The sequence below is a fragment of the Pristiophorus japonicus genome, chromosome 16 (genome assembly GCF_044704955.1).
Source record: "Pristiophorus japonicus isolate sPriJap1 chromosome 16, sPriJap1.hap1, whole genome shotgun sequence".
NCBI classification, from domain to species: domain Eukaryota; kingdom Metazoa; phylum Chordata; class Chondrichthyes; family Pristiophoridae; genus Pristiophorus; species Pristiophorus japonicus.
In genome coordinates, this window is record NC_091992.1 from 76,772,634 (window position 1) to 76,799,294 (window position 26,661).

General features: G+C 48.9%; 1 protein-coding gene across 1 annotated transcript in view; it reads left to right on the forward strand.

The window, feature by feature from the left end:
- pkd1b (polycystic kidney disease 1b) overlaps positions 1-26,661 on the forward strand; it is a 370,954-nt gene that overhangs the window by 320,957 nt on the left and 23,336 nt on the right. Inside the window, exons 30-36 of the mRNA XM_070856829.1 lie at positions 2,412-2,532; positions 7,941-8,107; positions 15,274-15,476; positions 17,844-18,038; positions 19,903-20,057; positions 23,354-23,466; positions 25,932-26,100. Coding sequence (XP_070712930.1) covers positions 2,412-2,532; positions 7,941-8,107; positions 15,274-15,476; positions 17,844-18,038; positions 19,903-20,057; positions 23,354-23,466; positions 25,932-26,100 — 1,123 coding nt within the window. The remainder of the gene's footprint in view (positions 1-2,411; positions 2,533-7,940; positions 8,108-15,273; positions 15,477-17,843; positions 18,039-19,902; positions 20,058-23,353; positions 23,467-25,931; positions 26,101-26,661) is intronic.

Sequence of the window (26,661 nt, forward strand, 5' to 3'; positions counted from 1 at the left end):
TCCTTCGCCCCTACCTTGCTACTCCTGCTGTACCTGCCCGCGCTCCAATCACCGACCTGGACCTTGATGACGTCACTCTTCGATGCCGTCGGCCTCCTGCACCAGCTCGTGCTGCTCCCTGGAGTGGTACGCTCCACGCTGCTCCCGAGGCCGCTCGCTGCTCCTTTTATGGCCCCACCTGCCGCTGGCGTTCTCACGCAGGTCAGGGCCTCCACGCTGGGGATATACTGTATCAGCCCAGACTCTAGTGCTCCTTGGGGCCGAAATTGCTCCCTTACGCAGGGCCAGTTAGTGCGGGCGGCCGGCGCTCAGGGTGCGCCAACGGGTTTACGATCGCGCGCTGTGCACAGAGCGCTCCCCCCCCCCCCCGGGGGGCTCCGCTGGCAAAAAGGGGTTTGCACTACGCCATGGCGGTGATGTCATTGCTGTACGTGCCAACCCCTTTACGCCCCACGGGGGAAATTTCCCCGAGGGAGTGAGGTCTGCGCAGGGCGATGCCACCGGCAGCTTTTCGGTGCGAGAATCTGTGGCGGCGGCCGCCATCCTTTTTGTGTTGGTCGGCTTTTCAGTCGGCCCGAAAATGATGGCCACTGGGCCTGGCCGACACCCTCCCTGGTGGCCCAGTGGGTGGCACTGACGGTGCTGCTCAGATCACAGCGGCACTCCCCCTTCAGAGACGGGGAGGGACACCAAGACATGGCGCCAGGGCCCCGCGGAATGCCAATAGGAGGCACGCTTACCATCCACCCTGTTTCTTCCTGCAAAATTGGACAAATCCGCGCCAGCTCCAGCATTTCCAGTGTCAGCACAACTCAACCCACTAATTCGAATTACGTGCTGCAAATCCAGCTGGGGGCAATTTCGGACCGTATATTTCTTAAACTGACTTCCATGTGGAGACCACATTCCCTGGGTCATATTGTGTACGCAAGCTCAGCTGTCAGGGTGCAGACAGGGTCCTCTTCTTTTCTCTCACTTTTTCTCTCTCTCCAACTTTCCCTCTCAACAAGAGTACTTTTGACTATGTGTTAGTGTAGAATGGATGATAGCAAATAGGCCCCTTTTATATCTCTCCCCATTGAAGTCAACGGTCATAAAATAAACCGATTACAACAGTGGCTACACGTTAAAAGCACTTCATTGGCGAACTTTGGCCTCTTGCACATCCCCCACTCCCTTTGTCCCAGCATTGGCAGCCTGCCTTCAGCTGCCTGGACCCTAAGCTCCGGAACTCCCTCCCTAAAGCTCTCCGCCTCTCCCTCTCCTCCTTTAAGACGCTCCTTAATTAGAACATAAGAACATAAGAAATAGGAGCAGGAGTAGGCCATATGGCTCCTTGAGCCTGCTCCGCCATTCAATAAGGTCATGGCTGATCTGATCATGGACTCAGCTTCAATTCCCCGCCCGCTCCCCATAACCTCTTATCATTTAAGAAACTGTCTATCTCTGTCTTAAATTTATTCAATGTCCCAGCTTCCACAGCTCTCTGAGGCAGCGAATTCCGCAGATTTACAACCCTCTGAGAGAAGAAATTTCTCCTCATCTCTGTTTTAAATGGGCGGCCCCTTATTCTAAGATCATACCCTCTAGTTCTAGTCTCCCCCACCAATGGAAACATCCTCTCTGCATCCACCTTGTCAAGCCCCCTCATAATCTTATACGTTTCGATAAGATCACCTCTATTCTTCTGAATTCCAATGAGTAGAGGCCCAAACTACTCAACCTTTCCTCATAAGTCAACCCCCTCATCCCCGGATTCAACCTAGTGAACCTTCTCTGAACTGCCTCCAAAGCAAGTATATCCTTTCGTAAATATGGAAACCAAACTGCACGCAGTATTCCAGGTGTGGCCTCACCAATACCCTGTATAACTGTAGCAAGACTTCCCTGCTTTTATACTCCATCCCCTTTGCAATAAAGGCCAAGATTCCATTGGCCTTCCTGATCACTTGCTGTACCTGCATACTATCCTTTTGTGTTTCATATCTACCTCTTTGACCCAGGTTTTGCTCACCTGTCCTGATGTCTCCTTTTGCTTGGTTTCAATGTTTTTGTTTGATAACGCGCCTGTGAAGCACCTTGGGACGTTTTACTGTGTGAAAGGCAGTATACAAATGTAAATTGCTGTTGGTATCCACAATACTACTGGGAATCCTGTCCCATGTGACCTCAGTACTCTCCCAGTTAGCAATACTGTCAAAGTAAGTTAACCAGTTGTCCCCAGATAGTGGGGCAAGACCAGCTCATCGGGACACAGACTCTCGTAGAGCCTAGAGGTGCCGCGTTGTGCCGGACCGCACTGCCAACCCTCACACTACTCACCATGAGTGAGCCTTTCTTATCCCGCAGTGCCACTGTGACCCAACAAATCAGCTCCTGATTCTTGTACTCCTCTCGTGTTTCATTCCCAGATGAAGATCTCATGAGGAGCATCGCCGCAGAGGCAAAATGCAACGGCGGGTCGTCAGACCAGGTTACATCGGACAGCGGGCGTTTCTCCTCGCGGGCGGAGACGGACCTCATCTCGGAGACGTACGTGTGGCCAAAGTTCGCGGAGGGCAGAGATGTCGGAGGGTTGTGGGGCTGGACGAGGTTTCAGAGATAGGAAGGGATGGGGCCACGGAGGGATTTTTAAACTGGACTAACATTGGAGTTTTGATTAAAGTGGTGACGAATTTCGGGGATGAAATACTTCCCATTGACGACGTTACCGCTAATGCTTTGTGCACCCGGGTTTTGGTTTTTATTAAAGTCGACGGGAGGATTTTCAGCTACCGTGTTCATCCATCAACCAATGTCTCAACTATTTGTGAAAGATATCAAGACCTCGGGAGAGGGTGGAGAGGAGATTTACCAGAAAGGTACCAGGGATGAGGAACAGCTTTGTGGAGAAACAGGAGAAGCTGGGATTGTTCTCCTTAGAGCGGAGAAGATTTAGGGGAGATTGAATCGAGGTGTTCAAAATGATGAAAGATTTTTATGGAATAAATAAAGAGAAAGTGCTTCCAGTGGCAGAAGAGTCGAGAACCAGAGGACACAGATTTAAGGTGATTGGCAAAAGAACCAGAGGGAGATGAGGAGAATTTATTTTTATGCAGCGAGTTATTGTGATCTGGAACGTGCTGCCTGAAAGGGCAATGGACGCAGATTCAGTCGTAACTTTCAACAGGGAATTGGATAAATACTTGAAGGGAAAAGATTCTGGGCTATGGGGAAAGAGCAGGAGGAGGGGGACTAATGGGATAGCTCTTTCAAGGAGCCGGCACAAACACGATGGGCCGAACGGCCTCCTCCTCTGTATTATTCTATGGTCCGCACTTGGATAAGGGGCGATCCAGTGACAGCCACAAGCAGTGGGCGGTGGGAATACAAATACAAAATAAAGGCCCAGCCTTCACAAGAAGCCAAATTTGCAGTCCAATAATGTTTAAGAAACTACGGCCCTGGTATTGGTGGCCTTACCACCCACTGCTGCCGCCGACTGCCGCCGAGTTTTGCTGCCGTTTTCCTCTCGCTCCCAGTTTCCACTTGGGCTGGAGCGGGCGGGAGGGGAGCACCAGCGGGAACCGCCCGCTGGCGTCCTCTGGCGGCCAAGTCGCGCAAGACTCCTCCCACCCACCAAGATGCCAGATTGGTGCGGGCGGGAGTTTGCGCCAGGAGGGGGGAAGGACCGCTGTGTGGAGGCTGTTCTTACCCCGACGGTAAGTATGAAGACCAGCAAAAGAAGGTTAGTGAACATCTTTAAAAAAAACATTTTACAGCAACTTACCTGGATGGGGTCTCCTGAAGGTGTTCCGGTGTTTTTTTTTCGGTAATTTTTTTACTTTTCAGAGTTCCACCATCCCTGGGCCCGACTCCATCCTCGGCGGCAGATTGACGGCGTAAGCCGTTATTTTGCTGCCGGGCAGTACTGCCACCCCTTTTAGAGGAATCTTTCAGGCAAAGTACCGCCCGGTCTCTCGGTGGCCATCGGCGGTCCTTTGGGTCGCAATTGGATGGGACTTGCAGCTCATGAAAACTGAGGCCTATGTTTTTAAATATCACTTCCAAAATACATAAGAACATAACAACCAGGAGCAGGAGTAGGCCATACGGCCCCTCGAGCCTGCTCCGCCATTCAATACGATCATGGCTGATCTGATCATGGACTCAGCTCCACTTCCCCGCCCGCTCCCCATAACCCCTTATCCTTTAAGAAACTGTCTTATTTCTTTCTTAAATTTATTCAATGTCCCAGCTTCCACAGCTCTCTGAGGCAGCGAATTCCACAGATTTACAACCACCTGAGAGAAGAAATTTCTCCTCATCTCTTAAATGGGCAGCCCCTTATTCTAAGATCATGCCCTCAAGTTCTAGTCTCCCCATCAGTGGAAACATCCTCTCTGCATCCACCTTGTCAAGCCCCCTCACAATCTTATACGTTTCGATAAGATCGCCTCTCATTCTTCTGAATGAGTAGAGACCCAACCTACTCAACCTTTCCTCATAAGTCAAACCCCTCATCTCCAGAATCAACCTAGTGAACCTTCTCTGAACTGCCTCCAAAGCAAGTATATCCTTTCGTAAATATGGAAACCAAAACTGTACGCAGTATTCCAGGTATAGCCTCACCAATAACTTGTATAGCTGTAGCAAGACTTCTCTACTTTTATACTCCATCCCTTTTGCAATAAAGCCCAAGATTCCATTGGCCTTCCTGATCACTTGCTGTACCTGCATACTAACCTTTTGTGTTTCATGCACAACTACCCCCAGGTCCCGCTGTACTGCAGCACTTTGCAATCTTTCTCCATTTAAATAATAACTTGCTCTTTGATTTTTTTTCTGCCAACGTGCGATTAAAATCTGTTGAAAAGGTCGTGAAACGGAGCTTTAAGCATGATCCCCTGATCCGGGGGCAGCTGGATGTCTTTGGACATAATGGTCAATCTCTTGGCATGGATGGTGCACAGGTTGGTGTCCTCAAACAGGCCAACCAAATAGGCCTCAAAGCTCCAATCGCAGCTCGCTGGAAACCAGGCATTTCTGCTGCTGGAGTGTGAAATGCCGTGCATCAAAAACCGAGCAACTCTAAATGCAAACGGAGAAAAGATTAAAAAGGGGAAGGAGTAGATTACCAAAGGAGAGAAATTGAAAAATTCAGAGTGAAGAAACGGAAACCTCCCTTGGATGCCTCACTTGTTAACATAAGAACATAAGAAATAGGAGCAGGAGTAGGCCAGACCCCTGGAGGTCCCAGCAGATTAGAAAACTGCAAATGTAACGCCCCTATTTAAAAAAAGGAGGCAGACAAAAAGCAGGAAACTATAGACCGGTTAGCCTAACATCTGTGGTTGGGAAAATGTTGGAGTCCATTATTAAAGAAGCAGTAGCAGGACATTTGGAAAAGCAAAATTTGGTCAGGCAGAGTCAGCATGGATTTATGGAAGTCTTGTTTGACAAATTTGCTGGAGTTCTTTGAGGATGTAATGAACAGGGTGAATGAAGGGGAACCAGTGGATGTGGTCTATTTGGATTTCCAGAAGGCATTTGACAAGGTGCCACATAAAAGGTTACTGTACAAGTTAAAAGTTCACGGGGTTGCGGGTAATATATTAGCATGGATAGAGGATTGGCTAATTAACAGAAAACAGAGAGTCGGGATAATTGGTTCATTCTCTGGTTGGCAACCAGTAACTAGTGGGGTGCCGCAGGGATCAGTGCTGGGACCCCAACTATTTATAATCGATATTAACGACTTGGAAGAAGGGACTGAGTGTAACGTAGCCAAGTTTGTTGATGATAAAAATATGGGAGGAAAAGCAATGTGTGAGGAGGACACAAAAAATCTGCAAAAGGACATAGACAGGCAAAGTGAGTGAGCAAAAATTTGGCAGATGGAGTATAATGTTGGAAAGTGTGAGGTCATGCACTTTGACAGAAAAAATGGAAGAGCCAGTTATTATTTAAATGGAGAAAGATTGTAAAGTGCCGCAGTACAGCGGGACCTAGGGGTATTTGTGCATGTAACACAAAAGGATAGTATGCAGGTACAGCAAGTAATCAGGAATGTCAATGGTATCTTGACCTTTATTGCAAAGGGGATGGAGTATAAAAGCAGGGAAGTCTTGCTACAGCTACAGTGAGGCCCACCTGGAATATTGCGTGCAGTTTTGGTTTCCATATTTACAGAAGGATATACTTGCTTTGGAGGCAGTTCAGAGAAGATTCACTAGGTTGATTCCGGGGATGAAGGTGTTGACTTATGAGGAAAGGTTGAGTAGGTTGGGCCTCTACTCATTGGAATTCATAAGAATGAGAGGTGATCTTATCGAAACATATAAGATTATGACGGCGTTTGACAAGGTGGATGCAGAGAGGATGTTTCCACTGATGGGAGAGACTAGAACTAGAGGGCATGTTCTTAGAATAAGGGGCCGTCCATTTAAAACTGGGATGAGGAGAAATTTATTTTCTCAGAAGATTGTAAATCTGTGGAATTCGCTGCCTCAGCGATCTGTGTAAAAGGTCCCAAGGCCCCACATCAGGAGATATCGGGACAGGTGAGCAAAAGCTGGGTCCAGGAGGGAGGTTTAAGAGATGAGAGGGCCCAGCTCCCAGGACCCAGCTAGTGCCACTCGAGCCAGCTGCTCAGAGCAAAGGAGAACCGTATCTATGGCCGCTGTCATGTATTTGCTTCATGGCTTCTTTGATTAAAAATTCATAGCAACACATTGCTATTAAGAATTAGTTGGTTTATTAACAAGGGTTTAGCAATCACACTACCGTGTCCCAGTGCCGGGTGTCCCAGGGTCCCAGTGGCGAGTGTTCCAGTGTCCCAGTGCAGGGTGTCCCAGTGTCCCAGTGCCGGGTGTCCCAGTGTTCCAGTGCTGGGTGTCCCAGTGTCCCAGTGCTGGATGTTCCAGTGCTGGGTGTCCCAGTGTCCCAGTGTCCGGTGTCCCACTGTCCCAGTGCTGGGTGTCCCAGTGCTGGGTGTCCCAGTGTCCCAGTGCTGGGTGTCCCAGAGTCCACTAGGCTCACAACTGCGTAACTCATCCTGGATGACCTAGAACCAACTGACTGGGGTTTTATTGAGTCTTGTGAATATCACATGACTGGCTAAGCCACTCAAAGTGCAACTGCTCTACAACTATTTAAAAGTAACTTTAAATCAAGTGCCTCTTTGGTTTTTGAGGGCACCAAAAACCACAATTTAACAATTGGAAATTAAAGGGAACCTTTTTCAAATCAGATCAAATCAAAATTCTGTTCCCTGTTGAAATGATGCACTCCAGTCCCTCCGGCGCCCACCTCTCGCGGAAGGCCGCGAATGTACCGGTGGACACCGCGTGCTCCATCTCCAGGGACACCCTGGCTCGGATGTAACTGCGAAGGAGAGGCAGGCAGTCGGGCTGAACGACCTCCTCGACCACCCGCTGCCTGGACCGGCTGATGGCCCCCTTGGCCAGGCCCAGGAGCAGTCCTACGAGGAGGGCAACAGCTCTCCAACTATTTTAGTTGATAACCATAAATCAAGTGCCCCCTGATTAAAGGGGGGCACTAAAACTGACATTAAACAAATGAAACTTTTGACAGTAAACGTAAACAACAGCTCTACAACAATTTTTGTAGAAACAATAATCAAGTGCCCCCTGGTTAAAGAGGGGGTCACATTCCAAAAACTTTCCATCAAGTGCCCCCTTGTTTTTTTGTGTGGCCACTAAAAACACAAATTATACAAGTGCCCCCTGGCTAAAAGGGAGGGGGTGGCACTAACACCAACAAACTTAAACACATTAAACTTTAGACAGTAAACTTAAAGAACAGCTCTACTAGCCTGTGAGCATGCTGACAGGTGCATACATTAAGCAGGGCCAGCATTGGTCCCTCGCAGCGCGGGGGAGATCGTGGACACCAATACTTGCTAATGTGACCTGTCTTATGTTTTTACCTTGTTTTAGCTTGGCGAGCTCTTGCAGTACCTGGTCCGACCTCGGAGAGAGGAAGCCACACCTGGGACTCCTGCATCAGTCGTCCTCGTTCATTTCATCAGGAAGAACGAGCAGCAGTTTCCTGACCAGTCTGGAGCCAACTCCCATCCCCGGCTCCGCCTTTTCCACTCGCCTCGGTGAGGGAGTGTTCCATTAACCCCAACACTCAGTCTCACAGTGTCACCATGCGCACTGATTAAAAGTAACAGTGCTTCCTTAAAACATCCACACACAAATGAAAATTGGAATCCTCCCTTTCAGACACTTTCCAGCCCAGGCAATGGGATGTTGTGTTGCTCACTGTACTGTCAGCCTGAGGCAGTACATTTATTCCTGCTGTGGAGGTAATGCTCAGTTAGTTCCCTCAGAGGATGGTCCTGCCACTACTTCTGGCTCACTGCTTCCCAGTTTTATGTCCTCTCTCCAGTCTCTCGAGGCACAGGTGAAAGGTCAGCATTTATTGCCCATCCCCAATTGCCTCTGAGGTGGTGCTGTGACACCTTCTTGAACCGCTGCAGTCCGTGTGGTGAAGGTGCTCCCACAGTGCTGTTAGGGAGGGAGTTCCAGGATTTTGACCCAGTGACAATGAAGGAACGGCCGATATATTTCCAAGTCAGGATGGTGTGTGACTTGGAGGGGATGGTGTTCCTTCTAGGTGAAAGAAGGTCGTGGGTTTAGGAGATGGTGTTAAAGAAACCTTGGCGCGTTGCTGCAGTGCATCTTGTAGACGGTACACACTGCTGCCACAATGCGCTGGTGGTAGAGGGAGTGAATGTTTAAGATGGTGGATGGGTGCCAAGCAAGTGGGCTGCTTTGTCCTGGATGGTGTTGAGCTTTTTGAGTGTTGTTGGAGATGCACCCATCCAGGCAAGCGGAGAGTATTCCATCACACTCCTGACTTGTGCCTTGTAGATGGTGGAAAGGCTTTGGGGATTCAGGAGGTGAGACACTCGCCGCAGAATGCCCAGCCTCTGACCCGCTCTTGTTGCCACAGTATATATGTGGTTGTTTGAGTTGAGTTTCTGGTCAATGGTGACCCCCAGGATATTGATGGTGGAGGATTCGGTGATGGTAATGCCGTTGAATATTAAACGGAGGCAGTTAGACTCTCTCTTGTTGGAGATGGTCGTTACCTGGCACGTGAATGGCGTGAATGTTACTTGCTATTTATCAACCCAAGCCTGGATATTGTCCAGGTCTTGCTGCATGCGGGAAAAGACGTTACCTTCCATAAGTCATCTATCATTTGCCCAAGCCTTGTAGTGTGACTTGGGGACATCTCCTACTTGCTGAGATGATGTTTAATCAGAGAGACAGGCAGTTCTTTACTGATCAGAAAATGCTGGAGCGATACAGCAGGTCAGTCAGGTTTGAAAGAGGAAAGGCAGGTTAACGTTTGCGATAGAGGTCCTGTATTCAGTGCTCCCTGTAATTATTGATGCAGATTTATAACAATTTGCAGTTTTCTGTAGTTCTGAACAGGTCGGGGTGGAGAGGAGAATGTGAGAGTTGGAACTGTGTCAACAAACAGCAGCCACATCCATTCGGTCTCACCCAAAAGATGTCTTTCTCAGGGTGCTGGTCCCACTGCCGGAGTAGCCAAGAGTCACCTGGTCAGGAATTCATCATTGGCGGTCCCTCGAAACGAGGATGACTTGCTTCTACGCCAAAAAGGGATGAGTTCACACGTGTTTCAATGAAGGACCTAATCAGATCCCGAACAACATCCTGAAGGGTGGAAGATGCCTGTGCGTGGATTTTTTTAATGTGTGGTGGCCGTTGTACACCAGCCACCACACGGGTTTGACAGAGCTAGGTCTTGGTCAAGTGGCAAGGATTACCCAAGACGACTGGAGACCTGCTCTGCTGCATGGACCTAGTGCGCGCACAATCGCAGTGTGGGCTGGCCCATGCTGCCCCTGGGCCCCAATCGCTTCCCTCTATGAACACTTGCCGCTCCTTCGCCCCTCCTGTTGTATCTGCCCGCACTGCGATCAGCAACCTGGCTTCGCAGCCGTCGCCCTCCTGCAGCAGCACGCGCTGCTCCCTGCAGTGGCATGCCGCCGCACGCTGCTCCCTCCAATGGTCCCGGCCTGCTGATGGTCAGGAATACTCACCCTTCAGCAGACCAATCACTGGGGAGATTTAGTCCCCCTCCCCCACAATATTCCCCCCTTTCTCCCAAGGGCACCAATTCTTTCTGGGGTACAGTTGCACCGCTACCAGTCTTAACCTGCTGACCCCAGGGGCCACCCTTCACGTGTGAGCCGAGACAGTTAGAGTCAGTAGGCTGTTTGACCCTGGAAGGCATCACAGTCCAGTCTCACCCAACACCTGGATGTGCACACAACACACCGTACTGGTTAGCGATTGGATGGCTGATTATTGTTTTACCAAGCCCGCGGACAATGAGGCCGATTGCCACTCCCCAGTTGAGAGCAGCGAACTCAGCACAGACTGGGTCGAATCTGGGGCCTCCCCATCAGTGCTAGCAATTTGGGCTTTGTAACCCAGTTATTTGTTCCGTGCTTGGACTGGTGTGCAGTCGGTCAACCCTGCACTGGAGCGATTTAAACATGGCTCAGTGCCTAGGTACAAACAGTGAGTCAGCCACAAGTGATTCTCCCCAGTCGTGACCCCACTGTGCGGCTTATCATCGTGTCTCCAGGGTTGGCCATGATGCTAGGCACCGATGAGCAGCACCAATGAGCTCGTCCCAAACCCATTCTATTCCAGGCTGTTTTCCCTGCCACACAGCAGCCACTGGGGATTTCTGTGTGTTCCACACACTCCCTCTTTGTGAGAGGTGCTGCCCTCCACTCTGTCCTTTCTCTTACCCACTCACTGGGTGGGCAATCATGGGTGGCACACATGTTCTTGTGCCCTGTGACGTGGGCAGTGGGGACTCAAACATGTCTTCATCAACCTGCTAATTCTGAACATTCATTGTAAAAAGCTGATTGATGGTGCCTTTCATTGAATGGATTGACTGTAATGTCTGGGATTCTTGGCACTGCATGTATAACGGTGTTTCATTGAATGGTCTGACTGCAATGACTGGGATCTAAATAGCTGTTTAGTGTGTGTAGTGGGAGTCAGTGTTTTTGCTGGGTAATTTAAGGGTTACTAGTGGGATGGCAGGGCAGCTCGTTCAAACAGAATGCTACCCCTGGGCCATGTGGGAATTCCTGGATGCTTCCCGCAATGGGGATGACCACATGTGCAGGAAGTGTCTCCAGTTCCTCCAACTCGAGCGCCGAGTCTCGGAGCTTGAGCGAGGACTGGAGGCACTGAGGAGTATCCGAGAGAACAAGAGGTACGTGGATAGCTCGTTTCAGGCGTTGGTCACCCCACAGATTAAAAGGGTACAGGAGGATAGGAAATGGGTGACTGTCGCACACAAGAGTATGGCAAGGCAGGTAGTGCAGGAGTCCCATGAGGCTATCCCGCTCTCCAACCGGTACTCTATTCTGACTACTGGCGAGGGTGGTGATGCCTCTGGGGAGTGCAGCCAGGGCCAAGTCCACAGCACCGTGGGTGGCTCAGCTGCACAGGGGGGGTTGGAAGAAGACGGGAAGGGCTATAGTGATATGAGATTCAATAGTTAGGGGAGCAGATAGGCACTTCTGCGGCAGCAAAAGTGACATCAGGATGCTGTGTTGCCTCCCTGGTGCAGGGGTCAATGATGTCACTGAGCGACTGCAGGGCATTCTGGGGAGGGAAGGGGAACAGCCAGTGGTTGTGGTCCACATTGGTACCAACGACATAGGTAGAAAGAGGGGTGAGGTCCTGAAAGCTGAGTTTAGGGAGCTCGGAGTAAGATTGAAAGCCAGGACCTCAAAGGTGGTAATCTCAGGATTACTGCCAGTGTCATGTACTAGTGAGAGTAGAAATAGGAAGGCTAGTCAGATAAATACGTGGCTGGGGCATTGGTGTAGGAGGGAGGGCTTTAGTTTCCTGAACAATTGGAACCGCTTCTGGGGTAGGTGGGACCTGTACAAGTCGGACAGGTTACACCTCAACAGAGATGGGACCAATGTTCTCGCAAGTGGTTTTGATAGTACGGTTGGGAGGGCTTTAAATTAGCTTGGCAGGGGGATGGGAACCCAGGAGAGGGCCCTGAGCAAGTTAGAGTTGGGGAGAGCTCAGATGAACAGAACCCCAAGAAAGGATGCAAAAGGCAGGAGGCAACAAAGCAGAATAGCACTGGGGTAAGCATAAACCACAAGGTGAGAGGAAGGGACAATATGTTTGAATATAAAGGGGCTGCAGTAGGGGTTAAAACTAAAAATCATGGTTTAAAAACTAGTATTAAAACACTTTTCCTAAACGCACGCAGCATTCGAAACAAAGTAAATGAGTTGACGGCACAAATCATTACAAATGGGTATGATTTGGTGGCCATTACAGAAACGTGGTTGCAGGGTGGCCAAGACTGGGAATTAAACATACAGGGGTATCTGACAATTCGGAAAGATAGACAAGAAGGGAAAGGAGGTGGGATATCAGGGCAGTTGTGAGAGACGATATTGGCTCTAATGAACAAAATATTGAATCATTGTGGGTGGAGATTAGAGATAGTAAGGGGAAAAAGTCACTGGTGGGCGTAGTTTATAGACCCCCAAATAATAACTTCACGGTGGGGCAGACAATAATCAAGGGAATAGTGGAGGCATGTGAAAAAGGAACGGCAGTAATCATGGGGGATTTTAATCTACATATCGATTGGTCAAATCAAATCGCACGGGGTAGCCTTGAGGAGGAATTCATAGAATGCATACGGGATTGTTTCTTAGAACAGTATGTTACAGAACCTACAAGGGAGCAAGCTATCTTAGATCTGGTCCTGTGTAATGAGACAGGAATAATAAACGATCTCCGAGTAAAAGATCCTCTCGGAATGAGTGATCACAGTATGGTTGAATTTGTAATACAGATTGAGGGTGAGGAAGTAGTGTCTCAAATGAGCGTACTATGCTTAAACAAAGGGGACTACAGTGGGATGAGGGCAGAGTTGGCTAAAGTAGACTGGGAACACAGACTAAACGGTGGCACAAGTGAGGAACAGTGGAGGACTTTTAAGGAGCTCTTTCATAGTGCTCAACAAAAATATATTCCAGTGAAAAAGAAGGGCGGTAAGAGAAGGGATAACCAGCCGTGGATAACCAAGGAAATAAAGGAGAGTATCAAATTAAAAACCAATGCATACAAGGTGGCCAAGGTTAGTGGGAAACTAGAAGATTGGGAAAATTTTAAACAACAGCAAAGAATGACTAAGAAAGCAATAAAGAAAGGAAAGATAGATTACGAAAGTAAACTTGTGCAAAAAATAAAAACAGATAGTAAAAGCTTTTACCAATATATAAAACGGAAAAGAGTGACTAAAGTAAATGTTGGTCCCTTAGAAGATGAGAAGGGGGATTTGATAATGGGAAATGTGGAAATGGCTGAGACCTTAAACAATTATTTTGCTTCGGTCTTCACAGTGGAAGACACAAAAACCATGCCAAAAATTGCTGGTCACGGGAATGTGGGAAGGGAGGACCTTGAGACAATCACTATCACTAGGGGGGTAGTGCTGGACAGGCTAATGTATCTCAAGGTAGACAAGTCCCCTGGTCCTGATGAAATGCATCCCAGGGTATTAAAAGAGATGGCGGAAGTTATAGCAGATGCTTTCGTTATAATCTACCAAAATTCTCTGGACTCTGGGGAGGTACCAGCGGATTGGAAAGCAGCTAATGTAACGCCTCTGTTTAAAAAAGGGGGCAGACAAAAGGCAGGTAACTATAGGCCGGTTAGTTTAACATCTGTAGTGGGGGAAATGCTTGAAGCTATCATTAAGGAAGAAATAGCGGGACATCTAGATAGGAATCATGCAATCAAGCAGACGCAACATGGATTCATGAAGGGGAAATCATGTTTAACTAATTTACTGGAATTCTTTGAGGATATAACGAGCATGGTGGATAGAGGTGTACCGATGGATGTGGTGTATTTAGATTTCCTAAAGGCATTCGATAAAGTGCCACACAAAAGGTTACTGCAGAAGATAAAGGTACGCGGAGTCAGAGGAAATGTATTAGCATGGATCGAGAATTGGCTGGCTAACAGAAAGCAGAGAGTCGGGATAAATGGGTCCTTTTCGGGTTGGAAATCGGTGGTTAGTGGTGTGCCACAGGGATCGGTGCTAGGACCACAACTGTTTACAATATACATAGATGACCTGGAAGAGGGGACAGAGTGTAGTGTAACAAAATTTGCAGATGACACAAAGATTAGTGGGAAAGTGGGTTGTGTAGAGGACACAGAGAGGCTACAAAGAGATTTAGATAGGTTAAGCGAATGGGCTAAGGTTTGGCAGATGGAATAGAATGTCGGAAAATGTGAGGTCATCCACCTTGGGGAAAAAAAACAGAAAAAGGGAATATTATTTGAATGGGGAGAAATTACAACTTGCTGCGGTGCAGAGGGACCTGGGGGTCCTTGTGCATGAATCCCAAAAAGTTAGTTTGCAGGTGCAGCAGGTAATCAGGAAGGCAAATGGAATGTTGGCCTTCATTGCGAGAGGGATGGAGTACAAAAGCAGGGAGGTTCTGCTGCAACTGCACAGGGTATTGCACAGAGGCCGCACCTGGAGTACTGCGTGCAGTTTTGGTCACCTTACTTAAGGAAGGATATATTAGCTTTGGAGGGGGTACAGAGACGATTCACTAGGCTGATTCCGGAGATGAGGGGGTTACCTTATGATGATAGATTGAGTAGACTGGGTCTTTACTCGTTGGAGTTCAGAAGGATGAGGGATGATCTTATAGAAACATTTTAAATAATGAAAGGGATAGACAGGATAGAGGCAGAGAGGTTGTTTCCACTGGTCGAGGAGACTAGAACTAGGGGGCACAGCCTCAAAATATGGGGGAGCCAATTTAAAACTGAGTTGAGAAGGAATTTCTTCTCCCAGAGGGTTGTGAATCTGTTGAATTCTCTGCCCAAGGAAGCAGTTGAGGCTAGCTCATTGAATGTATTCAAATCACAGATAGATAGATTTTTAACCAATAAGGGAATTAAGGGTTACGGGGAGCGGGCGGGTAAGTGGAGCTGAGTCCACGGCCAGATCAGCCATGATCTTGTTGAATGGCGGAGCAGGCTCGAGGGGCTAGATGGCCTACTCCTGTTCTTAATTCTTATGTTCTTATGTGATCTTTGGCACTGCATGTATAACGGTGTATCCCATTGAATGGATTGACTGGAACAACTGGATCTGGTGTCCCTCCACTGTCTAATGATATTTCACTTATTACAGGCATCTCAAAGAACCCCAGGAAGCGGCTGTTCCCTCACTCGGCCCTCTATGTAACGTACATCCTCTGCTTCCTGCTCGTCGCTGCGTGCATCAGTGTGACCGTCTCCTACGGCATGTTATTCCCTAACCGTGTGGTGCTCATGTGGCTGATTTCTGCCTTCTTCTCCTTCCTGACCTCGTTCTTTGTGCTGGAACCTCTGAAGGTGAGCGGCTCCAGATCTGCAGGGGAGAGGAGGATGGGGGTGTAACCCGTGGGATTACTGTGCTGTCACTTGGCTTTGCGTGCAGCTCTGCTTCATTTGGCTGAAGGTCTCCTGACCCTGTTGCCTGCAAGTTGCAATGCAAGCTGAATTTGGGCCATCGCAGTCAAGCTCCAGTGGGTTTGGATTTGGCGCTAATTGTCAGCTTCGTACAGAGAGGCCACAATGTGGCTGGCACAGGAAGTGGGAAAGCCTCACACTGTTGTGGTAGATGGCACTCGTAAAATTGGGCAGATGGAGAGGGAGGAACTAATTGAGATCATCACAGTCTTCTCTATGTTGCACTTGAGAGAGAGAGAGTTGAGGGACTGAGTAACATCGAGCAGGCAGGGAATAAATCACAAAGCCTCTCCACATACGCCTGCTCCTGTTTAACGTATCTCCTGACATCACAAGAGGCCTGGAACTCGCACTCACTGATGTCACCCTATCTTTGCTCAGACTGAGTCACTGAGAATGCACAAAACAAAACCCAAATTGTGTGATCACCAAAAAACAAATAGAGTTGGCATGGAGCGAGAGGCAGTGATTCGATGGCAGGGATCAGCCTGCAGCAACACTGGGGCATTGCGGAAAATAAAACGTCATAAACTTCCAACTTGCTCAGTGAGATTACAATGAACCAGTTTATTGAAGCTTTATTCTGTAGCTGCACAATATCTGGGAGTGTTTGATGGGACAGTGTAGAGGGAGCTTTACTCTGTATCTAACCCGTGCTGTACCTGCCCTGGGAGTGTTTGATGGGACAGTGTAGAGGGAGCTTTACTCTATCTAACCCGTGCTGTACCTGCCCTGGGAGAGTGTGATGGGACAGTGTAGCGGGAGCTTTTCTCTGTATCTAACCTGTGCTGTACCTGCCCTGGGAGTGTTTGATGGGACAGTTCGATACTCTGGGCTGAAATTTGGCCCACCCCTTTTTTTGGCGCACTTACCGGAGATGCGCCGCTTTTCTCTGTTGCTAAGTGCGGCGAAAAAAAATCGCTCCCCACTTTGGTCGCTGTCCGGCCTCGTCTCGGTCTTCGCACAGCGTGGCCAGTCAGGTCGGGGGCGGAGCCAGCGTCCTGCGCTGAAAACAGTGCCGGGACGTCTGCACATGCACAGTGGAGTGTCCACGCATGTGCAGTAGCTCCTCGCCCCCAGCCTCTCTGTGTGCGTGCTGCAGCCACTGTGTGTGTGGGACCCGATGCACACCCCTCTCCCTGGCCGAGTGGCCTCCCGGTGCGATCGACCTCAGGTTTGAAATTTTATGCACTGTAGCTATTTTTGAACTTTCTTAATGGCTTGTCATTTTCCTGGACTTTATATAATTTCTTCAAATTATATAAAATATGTTTTGTCTCTTGTGAATAGTGGTGACCATTTGTCAAGCCTATTCACCTGGTGCTATTGTGAAAGAAGTTCATAAGTGACGGAGGAACACAGAGAATATCTTATTTATTGAAGTAGACTTTATTTAGATAATATGGGCTCAATTTTGGCCCAGTATAATCATTGCAAACAAATAGTTGTTTAAATTAGTTGAGAGATTAGGGCAATTTAATTCAACTATCTTTTACTTCTTTTATTTTTGTAGCTTAAGCTTCCATGAATGCTTCTGTTGTATCATAAATTAACTTTGCGAAGTTTGTCATATGATGTCCTGTATAGCTGTTTGATCCTACTCACATTCTTTAGTCAAGTCATTAAGTTCTGCCGGCCTCCGATGTACCTACCTGCGCTGGTTTCTTAACTCTCCGCAAGGGTTTTCTGAAGTGGCCACATACGCTGGCCTAAGTAGATTTGGAGTAACTATTAACTGGCCAAAGTTGCTTAAATGGCCAAAACTGGCATAGGAGACTGGGAACGCCCCCTTTTGAAAAAAAACAAAACTAAAAAAATCCTAACTAACTCACTTACACTGGCGCAAATTGAATATGCAGAATGGGGATTTTTAAGATACTCCAGAAAAATCAAGTTGCTCCAAAAACACCGGAGCAACTCCTGGCCAATTTTGAGCCCTCTGTATCTAACCCATACTTATCTCAGACTGAAGCTGAAACTGAAGAAGTGTTAGTGCACGGCTATCTCTTCCCTTGAGAATAAAATGAATGTAGGGAAATCTGCAAGAAGCAACATGAGGTTTGGCGTGTGAATGGGTGTGAAGAATCTCCGTGTAGGGAGAAGCAGAAACCTCGAGACTTTATTGCTGGTTTTGGAGGAAGGCCCTAGATTCTAGAGTGTTGCTTATACCTTGCGACTGTCTAACCTGGTGTGAACTCTGGATGCTCATTGGAAGCTGATTTGGTTTCCCTGTGACTACAACCCATGCAGGTATTGTGTGAGGCCTTGCTCCTGGCTCTAATCACCAAGCCGCTAGATGCTGATGAGGACGATAACTTGGTCGAGGAACCTTTGGTTAAGAAAACGTCAGAAAGGATCAGTAAAGTGCGAGCACCGTGTGGCTACAGTCTGCTCCAAGCTAAAGAGGAGGCACGGAAAGTGAGAGCATTGCATGCACTGATGGAGGTACAGGGTTTGCAACTAATACCCAATGGCACAACGCCATCTGATCACGGTGTGTCAAATGTTCAAAAGGCTTTGATAGGGCTGAGATAGACAATCTTTTGAGTATATTCAAGACTGAGATCAATACGTTGTTGGACACTAAGAAAATCAAGGGATATGGGGTTAGGACGGGAAAGTGGAGTTGAGGTCGGAGATCAGCCATGATCGTATTGAATGGCGGAGCAGGCTCGAAGGGTCGTATGCCCTACTCCTGCTGCTATTTCTTATGTTCTTATTAATCTATTTCCGGTGGTGGGGGAATTGAGAACAAGAGGGCATAATAGTAAAATTAGAGACAGACATTTTAGGAGTGAAATCAGGATGCACTTCTTCACACAAAGCGCAGTGGAAATCTGGAAAACTCTTCCTCCAAAAAGCTGTGATTGGGTGTGAAGTACCTCCGTGCAGAGAGGAGAGTCAATTGAAAATGTCAAAACTGAGATCGATGGAATTTGGTTAAGCAAGGGCATTAATGGTACAGAACCAAGGCGTGCTGATAGAGTTGAGATACAGATCAGCCATGATCTAATTGAATTACAGAACAGGTTCAAGGGGCTGAATGACCTCCTCCTGTTCCTATATTCCCTCATGTAATGAGGCCAATTGATAAATCTCTACTGTTGCCCGAGCTAGTGTTGCCCAGCTGAATCTGGGAACTTATCAATCTGTATGGGTCAGCACCACACTGGGTAGTCCCTTTACCCACTTAACCATCGAGAGCACCTATTAACTACGTTCAAGAGTTAACATAAGAACACAAGAAATAGGAGCAGGTATAGGCCATTCGGCCCTTCGAGCCTGATCCGCCATTCAATAAGATCATGGCTGATCTGATCATAGACTCAGCTCCACTTCCCTGCCCGCTCCCCATAATCCTTTACTCTCTTATCGCTCAAAAATCTATCTATCTCTGCCTTAAATATATTCAATGACCCAGTCTCCACAGCTCTCTGGGGTAGAGAATTCCACAGATTTACATCCCTCAGAGAGAATAAATTTCTCCTCATCTCTGTTTTGAATGGGCAGCCCCTTATTCGAAGACTATGTCCCCTAGTTTTAGTTTCCCCTATGAGTGGAAATATCCTCTCTGCATCCACCTTGTCGAGCCCCCTCATTATCTTATACGTTTCAATAAGATCACCTCTCATTCTTCTGAACTCCAATGTGTATAGGCCCAACCTACTCAACCTATCCTCATAAGTCCTCGTGAATCTTCTCTGAACAACCTCCAATGTAAGTATATCCTTCCTTAAATACGGAGACCAAAACTATACACAGTACTCCAGGTGTGGCCTCACCAATACACTGTACAGTTGTAGTAGGAATTCTCTGCTTTTATACTCTATCCCCCTTGCAATAAAGGCCAACGTTCCATTGGCCTTCCTGATTACTTGCTGTACCTGCATACTAACTTTTTTTTTTGTCTGAAGTCTGTTGCCTGAAGGCTAGTAGTGAGTGAACATTATTTAGTACCTTCAATGTAGCGAAGCATCTCAAGGCATTTGAGGTTGAACTTGCACAGGTTGGGAGATGGATTCAGGAGGTGATTAAAAGCACGGGTCGGAGAGGTGGGCTTTAAGGAGAATCTGGAAAGTGGGGAGGCATAAAACAAAAGTTCAGATTGTAGGGGCTGAGAGTTCTGCCACCATTGACAGAGCAGAGGGAGAAGGAAAGCGTAGATTTGGGAGTGTGGAGAGTGGCGGCAGGGACATGAGGTTGGAGAAGATTGCGGAGGCAGAGAGATGGATTTATAGAGGATGATGTAGGATGTCTCCCACTGATGCTGCTTGAATACTTACCCCTGGCTGGATTCCTTACTTTGTAGAACTGTGTTGTTCACATGCTCTTCCTGCTGGTGTTGCTCATCATTAACTATCAGAGCTGCTTCCAGAACACTCAGGCCCGACTCCTGCAAACCGCCGTGCGACAATCCATTGTTGGCACGACTCCGCCAACACCCAACTTTACCGCTATTCACAGGTCAGTGATCTGCAGCACTCCCAGAGCTGCAATTCAATGTCTTCTTCCAATGATGTGCTCTCTTTCTCATTGCTCCTTTAGGTCACCACAACTGTCTCCTAGGGGCTGTTGCTGCAAAGTCACTAAGTTTAGCTGTAACAGACCCACTAGACCCACTCAGCACCAGGGTATTGTAGCTTGGTCTCTGAGCAGGGTCTAGGACTGGACCACTGGAGTTATCAGGCTCTGTGAGCAGGTCTAGGACTGTACCACTGGAGTTATCAGACTCTGAGTAGGGTCTGGGACTGTACCACTGGTGTAAGGGGTGGTTTGCAGGGGGTCAGCTTTCCCTTCTGACCTTATATGAGCGGTTCAGAATCGCTCCCACACCCTTGGTTCTAGACACTGGAATTATGAAGGGACTGTGACAGACTATCGGTTTCAAGGTAGGAAGCAGGTATGGCTTTATTGTGTTTAAAAAGAAGTAAAAGGCACACCTTTAATAACACACACAGACCAATACACACTGAGGGATACAACACATTGAATAAAATGTCAAATTGCAGCCTGTGGGGAAAAGAATACAGCTTAAACTCTAAATGGGGTAAAGAGGAGAATGCAGATACATTTACACAAGTTATCCCAGCCTCCCTCCCCCAATTCCCCTAATAACTAAGTTATAGCTCTGTGGGTTCAGGGGCTATGCTCACCAATCCCTTTAGACAGTTGCCGGTGAATCACGGTTTCGGGGTTCGCTGCACTTGGCCTTCTAGGCGAGCCGTACCCCGGTCGGAGGAGAGGACTTCGGACTGCGTAGTCTTCGGTTGGGGTGCGTCCGTTGATGCGGTAAGTTGCGTTTTGGATGTATGGGGTAAGTACCCACTTTCTTTGGTTAGGAATAGTTTTAGTTAGTCCCTTTTGGTAATTTCTCACCCGTTGGTCGTTCCGAAGTAGATTATAGAGTGGAAATAAAGGTCGATTCTTCCGTTTTTGCTGAGTTGGTTTCGGTTGGTCGTTTTGCTGGCTGTAGTAGCCCGGGTTTGTCAATTTGGTTGCTGACAACCTTCCATTTCGTGGGCCTCGTGCTCAGTCAGTTCTTGATGAGTTCTAGTAGTTTCCTTCACTGCTCCATTTCTTCACTCCCCAGCTCCGGCTGCTTGTGTCTGTGTCTGTGTTCCAGTCTGTGTGCTGCTCCTTGCTGGTCTTTCCTTGTAAAACTGGGGGATAGATATATTCCAAAAAAAGGCTCCGTTATCTCCCATCAAATCTCTTGGGCTCTGTTTGAACTGTTCTGTCCACTGATTTTCCAATGTCTCCTTTGTCAGCAGTAACTCGATTAGGGTGTGAGAATGTGCTATCACTGGTTTTGCATTGTTTTAGAATTGTCCAGTTTCTTGACCATGATTTCCATTGTGCTTGATTGGGTAATTCGATTATCTCTTAGGGGGTGAATAGTTCCCCCAGACAGTCTGGGGTCTTTAATGCACGAATTTGGCCCCATCTCCTGTATTTGGTAACTCTTTTTTTTTTTGCAGCCAAAATGTTGTAGAATCTTAAAATTGATATGCTCCTTCCCATAGATGTTTAGGGGATCTCAAGCTTCTGTAATTTAGGTCCATTTTGAATTCCCTTTCTTATGAGTCCAAACACTGGGGGGGGGGGGGGGGGGGGGGGGCTTCGTCTGCCCCTTTAAACTCATTTTAAAAGCCCAGAAAGGGATTCTTCTCCTCTGCCGGGGAAAGGTACCTGGAATCTTTGCGAGATATTGGTAAATTCTACACTGGAGATAGCGACCAACTGAATGGTGCCCACGACTGTCCCACTAGATTTACCAAACCATTTAAATGTAATATACCAGAGTGGAGTTGCTGTGTTACACCACACTGCACAAAGTCCTGGACACATTAATCCACTTCCGCTCAATAAACTTATTTTCTGCAGCGTTGATTTACAGGCTGTTGTGTTTCTTAGAATTTTTTGTAGTCTAGATGAGGATGTTAATGCTGGGGAATGGTGCAGTTTATATTTCAGACACCAGTGCTAGCGTCAAACACTCCCAGTCAGATACAACATGGGTTAAATACAGAGTAAAGCTCCCTCTACACTGTCCCATCAAACACTCCCAGGGCAGGTACAGCACGGGTTAGATACAGAGTAAAGCTCCCTCTACACTGTCCCATCAAACACTCCCAGGGCAGGTACAGCACGGGTTAAATACAGAGTAAAGCTCGCTCTACACTGTCCCATCAAACACTCCCAGGCCAGGTACAGCACGGGTTAAATACAGAGTAAAGCTCCCTCTGCCCTGTCCCATCAAACACTCCCAGGGCGGGTACAGTCCATACCGCCAGTCTGGCATTTTCCCATGTGCTAAAGCTGCTGCCTCGTGGCCTCTCTGAGTGAGATTAGTGCCAATCGAAAGGCCTTCTCCTGCTGAGAGCCCATGCCCAGTAGATCATGGATTGAAACTATCCAAAGTCATTGAGCTGGATTTTCAGTCTTCTGCCGCCCCTGTTAGCGCCACTGATGGGCGGCAATGGCGGCGGTAAGCACTTCCGGGCCCATGGCCAGCTTCCAGTGCCACGCCGGGGTTCCCGGGGCCGGTTTCGGCGGGGTGCGGAGCATTACCGCCCTGGAGAGGTGAGCCCATGTGAAACGCCCCTGGTTGTGACACCAGCTCGATTTTTGGCTCCCGCTCGACCCGTAGAGCGCCCCCTGCTGGGACCGTCTGTGAAAGCGGCCATTCCGAGCTGTAGCGGCCGCACTGAGGTCAGTAATGTCCACCTCGGGTAAGTGAGAGTGGTTTTGGTTTTATATTTTTTGCGATTTATGTTGAGGTGGCGATAATTATTACTGGGAATGATTTTGGTGTTTTTTTCAGGTTTTCTTTCCCCACCCCCACCCACCCCCCCCCCCCCCCCCGCCCGCAGGCCTATCCCAGAGCGCTCCGAGGCCGACTGTTTAGCTCGGGATTTTCGCTTGCTCACCGGCCTAGCGCCCTGAGAGAGGTAATGCCGGCTGGGCCCTGAGTGTGGGGCGGAGCCTCCCTTAGCTCTCCGCCCCACACTCAGGGCCCAGCTGATGACTTTTGTGGCTGAGAAACGCCAACCATTTCCCGGCACAAACGTTACCGCCCCGCCGGCATTACCGCCCCGAAATGGGCGAAATACCGAAAATCCAGCCTGTTGTCTACACAGCCAGCAGCAGGAGGACACTTTTAGTCCAACAGAGTGAGCTGGATTTGGAGCCAGCCTTGGAGGGTCTGTGAGTTGTGTGTTGTGTTGTGTTGGTACCAATGGATTGTGTTTGGTTCACAGGCCGGCTGATTTGTGGCAATGGGTAGAGGCGGTGTTACTGCCTCACCTGTACGCTAACCCCAGGCTGACCCTGCTCGGACTACCGCAGCTACGACAAGTCCGATCCAAGGAAGGTATGTAAATGGACAGGTGGGCTAACGCTGCCACTCTTGAGGCTAGGCTCAACACACTATGCTCCAGATTAGCACCAATGCACACATTCCAGCTGACTAGAGTAACTACATTGGGAGTTGGGTTGGGGAGCCTTGCACAGGGGAACTTGCTGCATGTTTGTAAACAGAACTATGCTGTGAATGATTCAGTGCTGTAGTTCGCCAAAACTTAGCAACATTTTTAGCAGATTAAAACATCTATATAAATCAACCGACAGGAACTCTGCTTTTAACTAGCGCTGCTCACCCCTCTGAGTGGGAACCCAGAGCTCTCTGAAGGAGCGATAGACCCTTTGAATGGGAGCCAGTGCTTCCAAACATCAACAAAATCCTCAGGACCAGGCCCTTCCACTGATTCTGCCGACAAACGTCCGCACAATGACATACAGCTTCCGCTAAGCAGTGTTCTTTCCATTTGATGGAGCACTTGTTGCCACACACAGTTACGGTAATATAAATGTACAGCAGTGTACGAGTTCAGTGTAATATACGCACCTGTGAGTATGCTCACCGGTTTGGACAGGACTGCTCCGAGTGGTGTCCTACAGGGGTCGAGCGCTAGTCATAAACCAGCTGGTGGCCGCTATGCTGTGGTACCGGCTGGTCACTTTGACCCCTCCCCCTGAGTTTGTCGCCAAGATACAGAAGAAGCTGGTCGACTTCTTCTGGAACAACAGGAAGCACTGGGTCTCTGCCGCGGTCTTGAGTCTCCCGCTTAGGGAGGGCGGTCAGGCGTTGGTGTGCGTCAGCACCCAGGCTGCGACTTTCCGTCTTCAGACCCTGCAGAGATACCTGTACGTCGAGCCCCCTCCTAGGTGGCGTGCACTGACAACGTATTTCTTCCACCAGCAGTACTGCCTCAATTATGACACGCAGCTCCTGTTTGTGAACCTGGGGGCCGTCAGGACCGCCATGCGGGGTCTGCCTGTCTTTTACCAGGAACTCATCAGGGTCTGGAACAGAGTCACCACCAAGCGCAGCTCTCCCCCGTCTGGAGTGGCGGCTGTCCTGCAGGAGCCGCTGCTCAGGAATCCGTACCTCCACGACTGCAGTTTTAGGTGGCAGTCGGATGAGAGAGCTGTGTTTGGCAACGCGACCAGGGTCAGGGACCTGCTCGATGGCGGAGGAGCGAGCTGGATGGCACCAGACGTGTTGGCACGGTGCCTATCCTGGGCCGACGTCCGGCGCGCGGCCAATGCCATCGAGTCGCTTAAAATGGCACTGGACCCTGACTCCGTTAGGTGTGTCGAGGAGTCTCTAGCACGTGGGGAGATTCCGTCCGAACTGACCCCCATCCGGACGGAATTCCTTATCAGCGCCAAGCCCTAAAACCTCCCTTAGAAGTCGGCGCCTCACAACTTGAGCCTCCTTCATGAAATCCCCTCCGTGCCTTTCAGTTCTGCGCAAAGGGGATTCCTGTACGGGCTGCTCCTGCACACTCTCCACGTTGCCATCCTCGTCTGCCGTCCAGACACGCCATGACACACCGTCTTGCCGTCCGGAGGAGGCGGGGGTCCCCAATGGTGTGTTCTCTACGCGGGAGTCCTCCCTCTATTTATTGGGGACTTGGCCTGGAGGGTGTTGCATGGAGCAGTCCCATGCAATCGGTTTTTAAGTCGGTTCACGGGCTCCCTGGCCGCCTGCAATTTCTGTGGTCTGGAAGAGTCTGTGTTCTATGTATATATAGATTGTATGAGGTTGCAGCCCCTATTCCATTATTTGAAGAAGATGCTCCTCATATTTTGGCTGCACTTCAGTCCCACACTCCTGATCTTTGGGCACCCTGTGCGGAGGGGAGCGGGCAGGTCGGAAGGCCTCCTCGTAGGACTGCTCCTGGGCACGGCCAAGGTGGCCATCAGCCGGTCCAGGCAGCGGGCGGTCGAGGGGGTCGTTCAGCCCGACTGCCTGTCTCTCTTCCGTGGTTACATCCGGTCCAGGGTGTCCATGGAGATGGAGCAAGCGGTGTCCACCGGTACACTTGCGGCCTTCCGCGAGAGGTGGGTGCTGGAGGGACTGGAGTGCATCATCACTCCCGGCAACCAAATGTTAATTTAATTTGATTTGATTTGATATGGGTCCCTTCAATGTTTCACAGTAAATTTGTGGTTGTTGGTGCCCTCAAAAAAAAGGGGGGAACTTGATTGAAAGTTACTTTTAAAATAGTTGTAGAGCTGTTGAGTTGGGAGTGGCTTAGCCAGTCACGTGATGTTCACAAGACTCAATAAAACCCCAGCCAGTTGGGTTCGGGGGACCTACAATGAGGCAGGTGGTTGTGAGCCTGGTGGATGAACTGGTAATGTGTCGTGTGATTGTTAAACCTTTGTTAATAAACTAATTGGTTCTTAACAGCAATTGTTGAGCAAAGAACCCATCGAGCAAATACATTACACTCAAAATGTCTAATTCACTGTTGTGTACCATTTCAGGACATTGTCCCCAGTGGGTTTATAGTCTAATCGCCGGCATTAAACCTGACAGTATCTGCAGCCATTCCAACTCACTGAGCAGCAAAACAATGAGCGGCGGGATTGGCTGGTCTGCAGAGACCAGCAGTACCAATCACAGTTGGGCTTATTTGTCAGATGACTTCACAGGGTAAGAATAAATCTTACTATTGGATGGTACCAGTAATGTTTTAGCTTATAGGCTGCGTTCATAGGTCACCTGGGGCTGGATTTTCAGCTTTGCTGATTTCGGGGCGGTAATGGCGACGGGGCGGTAAAGTTTGCGCCCGGGAACAGTTTGCGCCTCAGTCAGTAACATTGGGCAGCTGGGCCCTGAGTGTGGGGCGGGGCGCTAAGGGAGGCGTTACACACCTCTCTCAGGGCGCTAGGCCGGCTGAGCATGGGAAAATCCTGAGCTAAACAGCCAGCCTCGGAGCGATCTGGGAGGGGCCTGGAGAGAAATAAAACTGAAAAAAAACATTCCCAATAAATAACTCACCAACACAACTCTTACCTGAGGTGGACATTATTTCACTCACTGCGGCTGCTACAGCTCCGACCGCCCATTTCACTGGCGTTCCCAGCAGAGGACGCTCTACGGAGCGCTACGGATCGGGCAGGAGCCAAAAATCGAGGCGGTGTTACAACCAGGGGCGTTGCACACCGGCTCGCCTCTTACGCTGAAAAGCCGACTGGCTCACAGCAGCTTCAG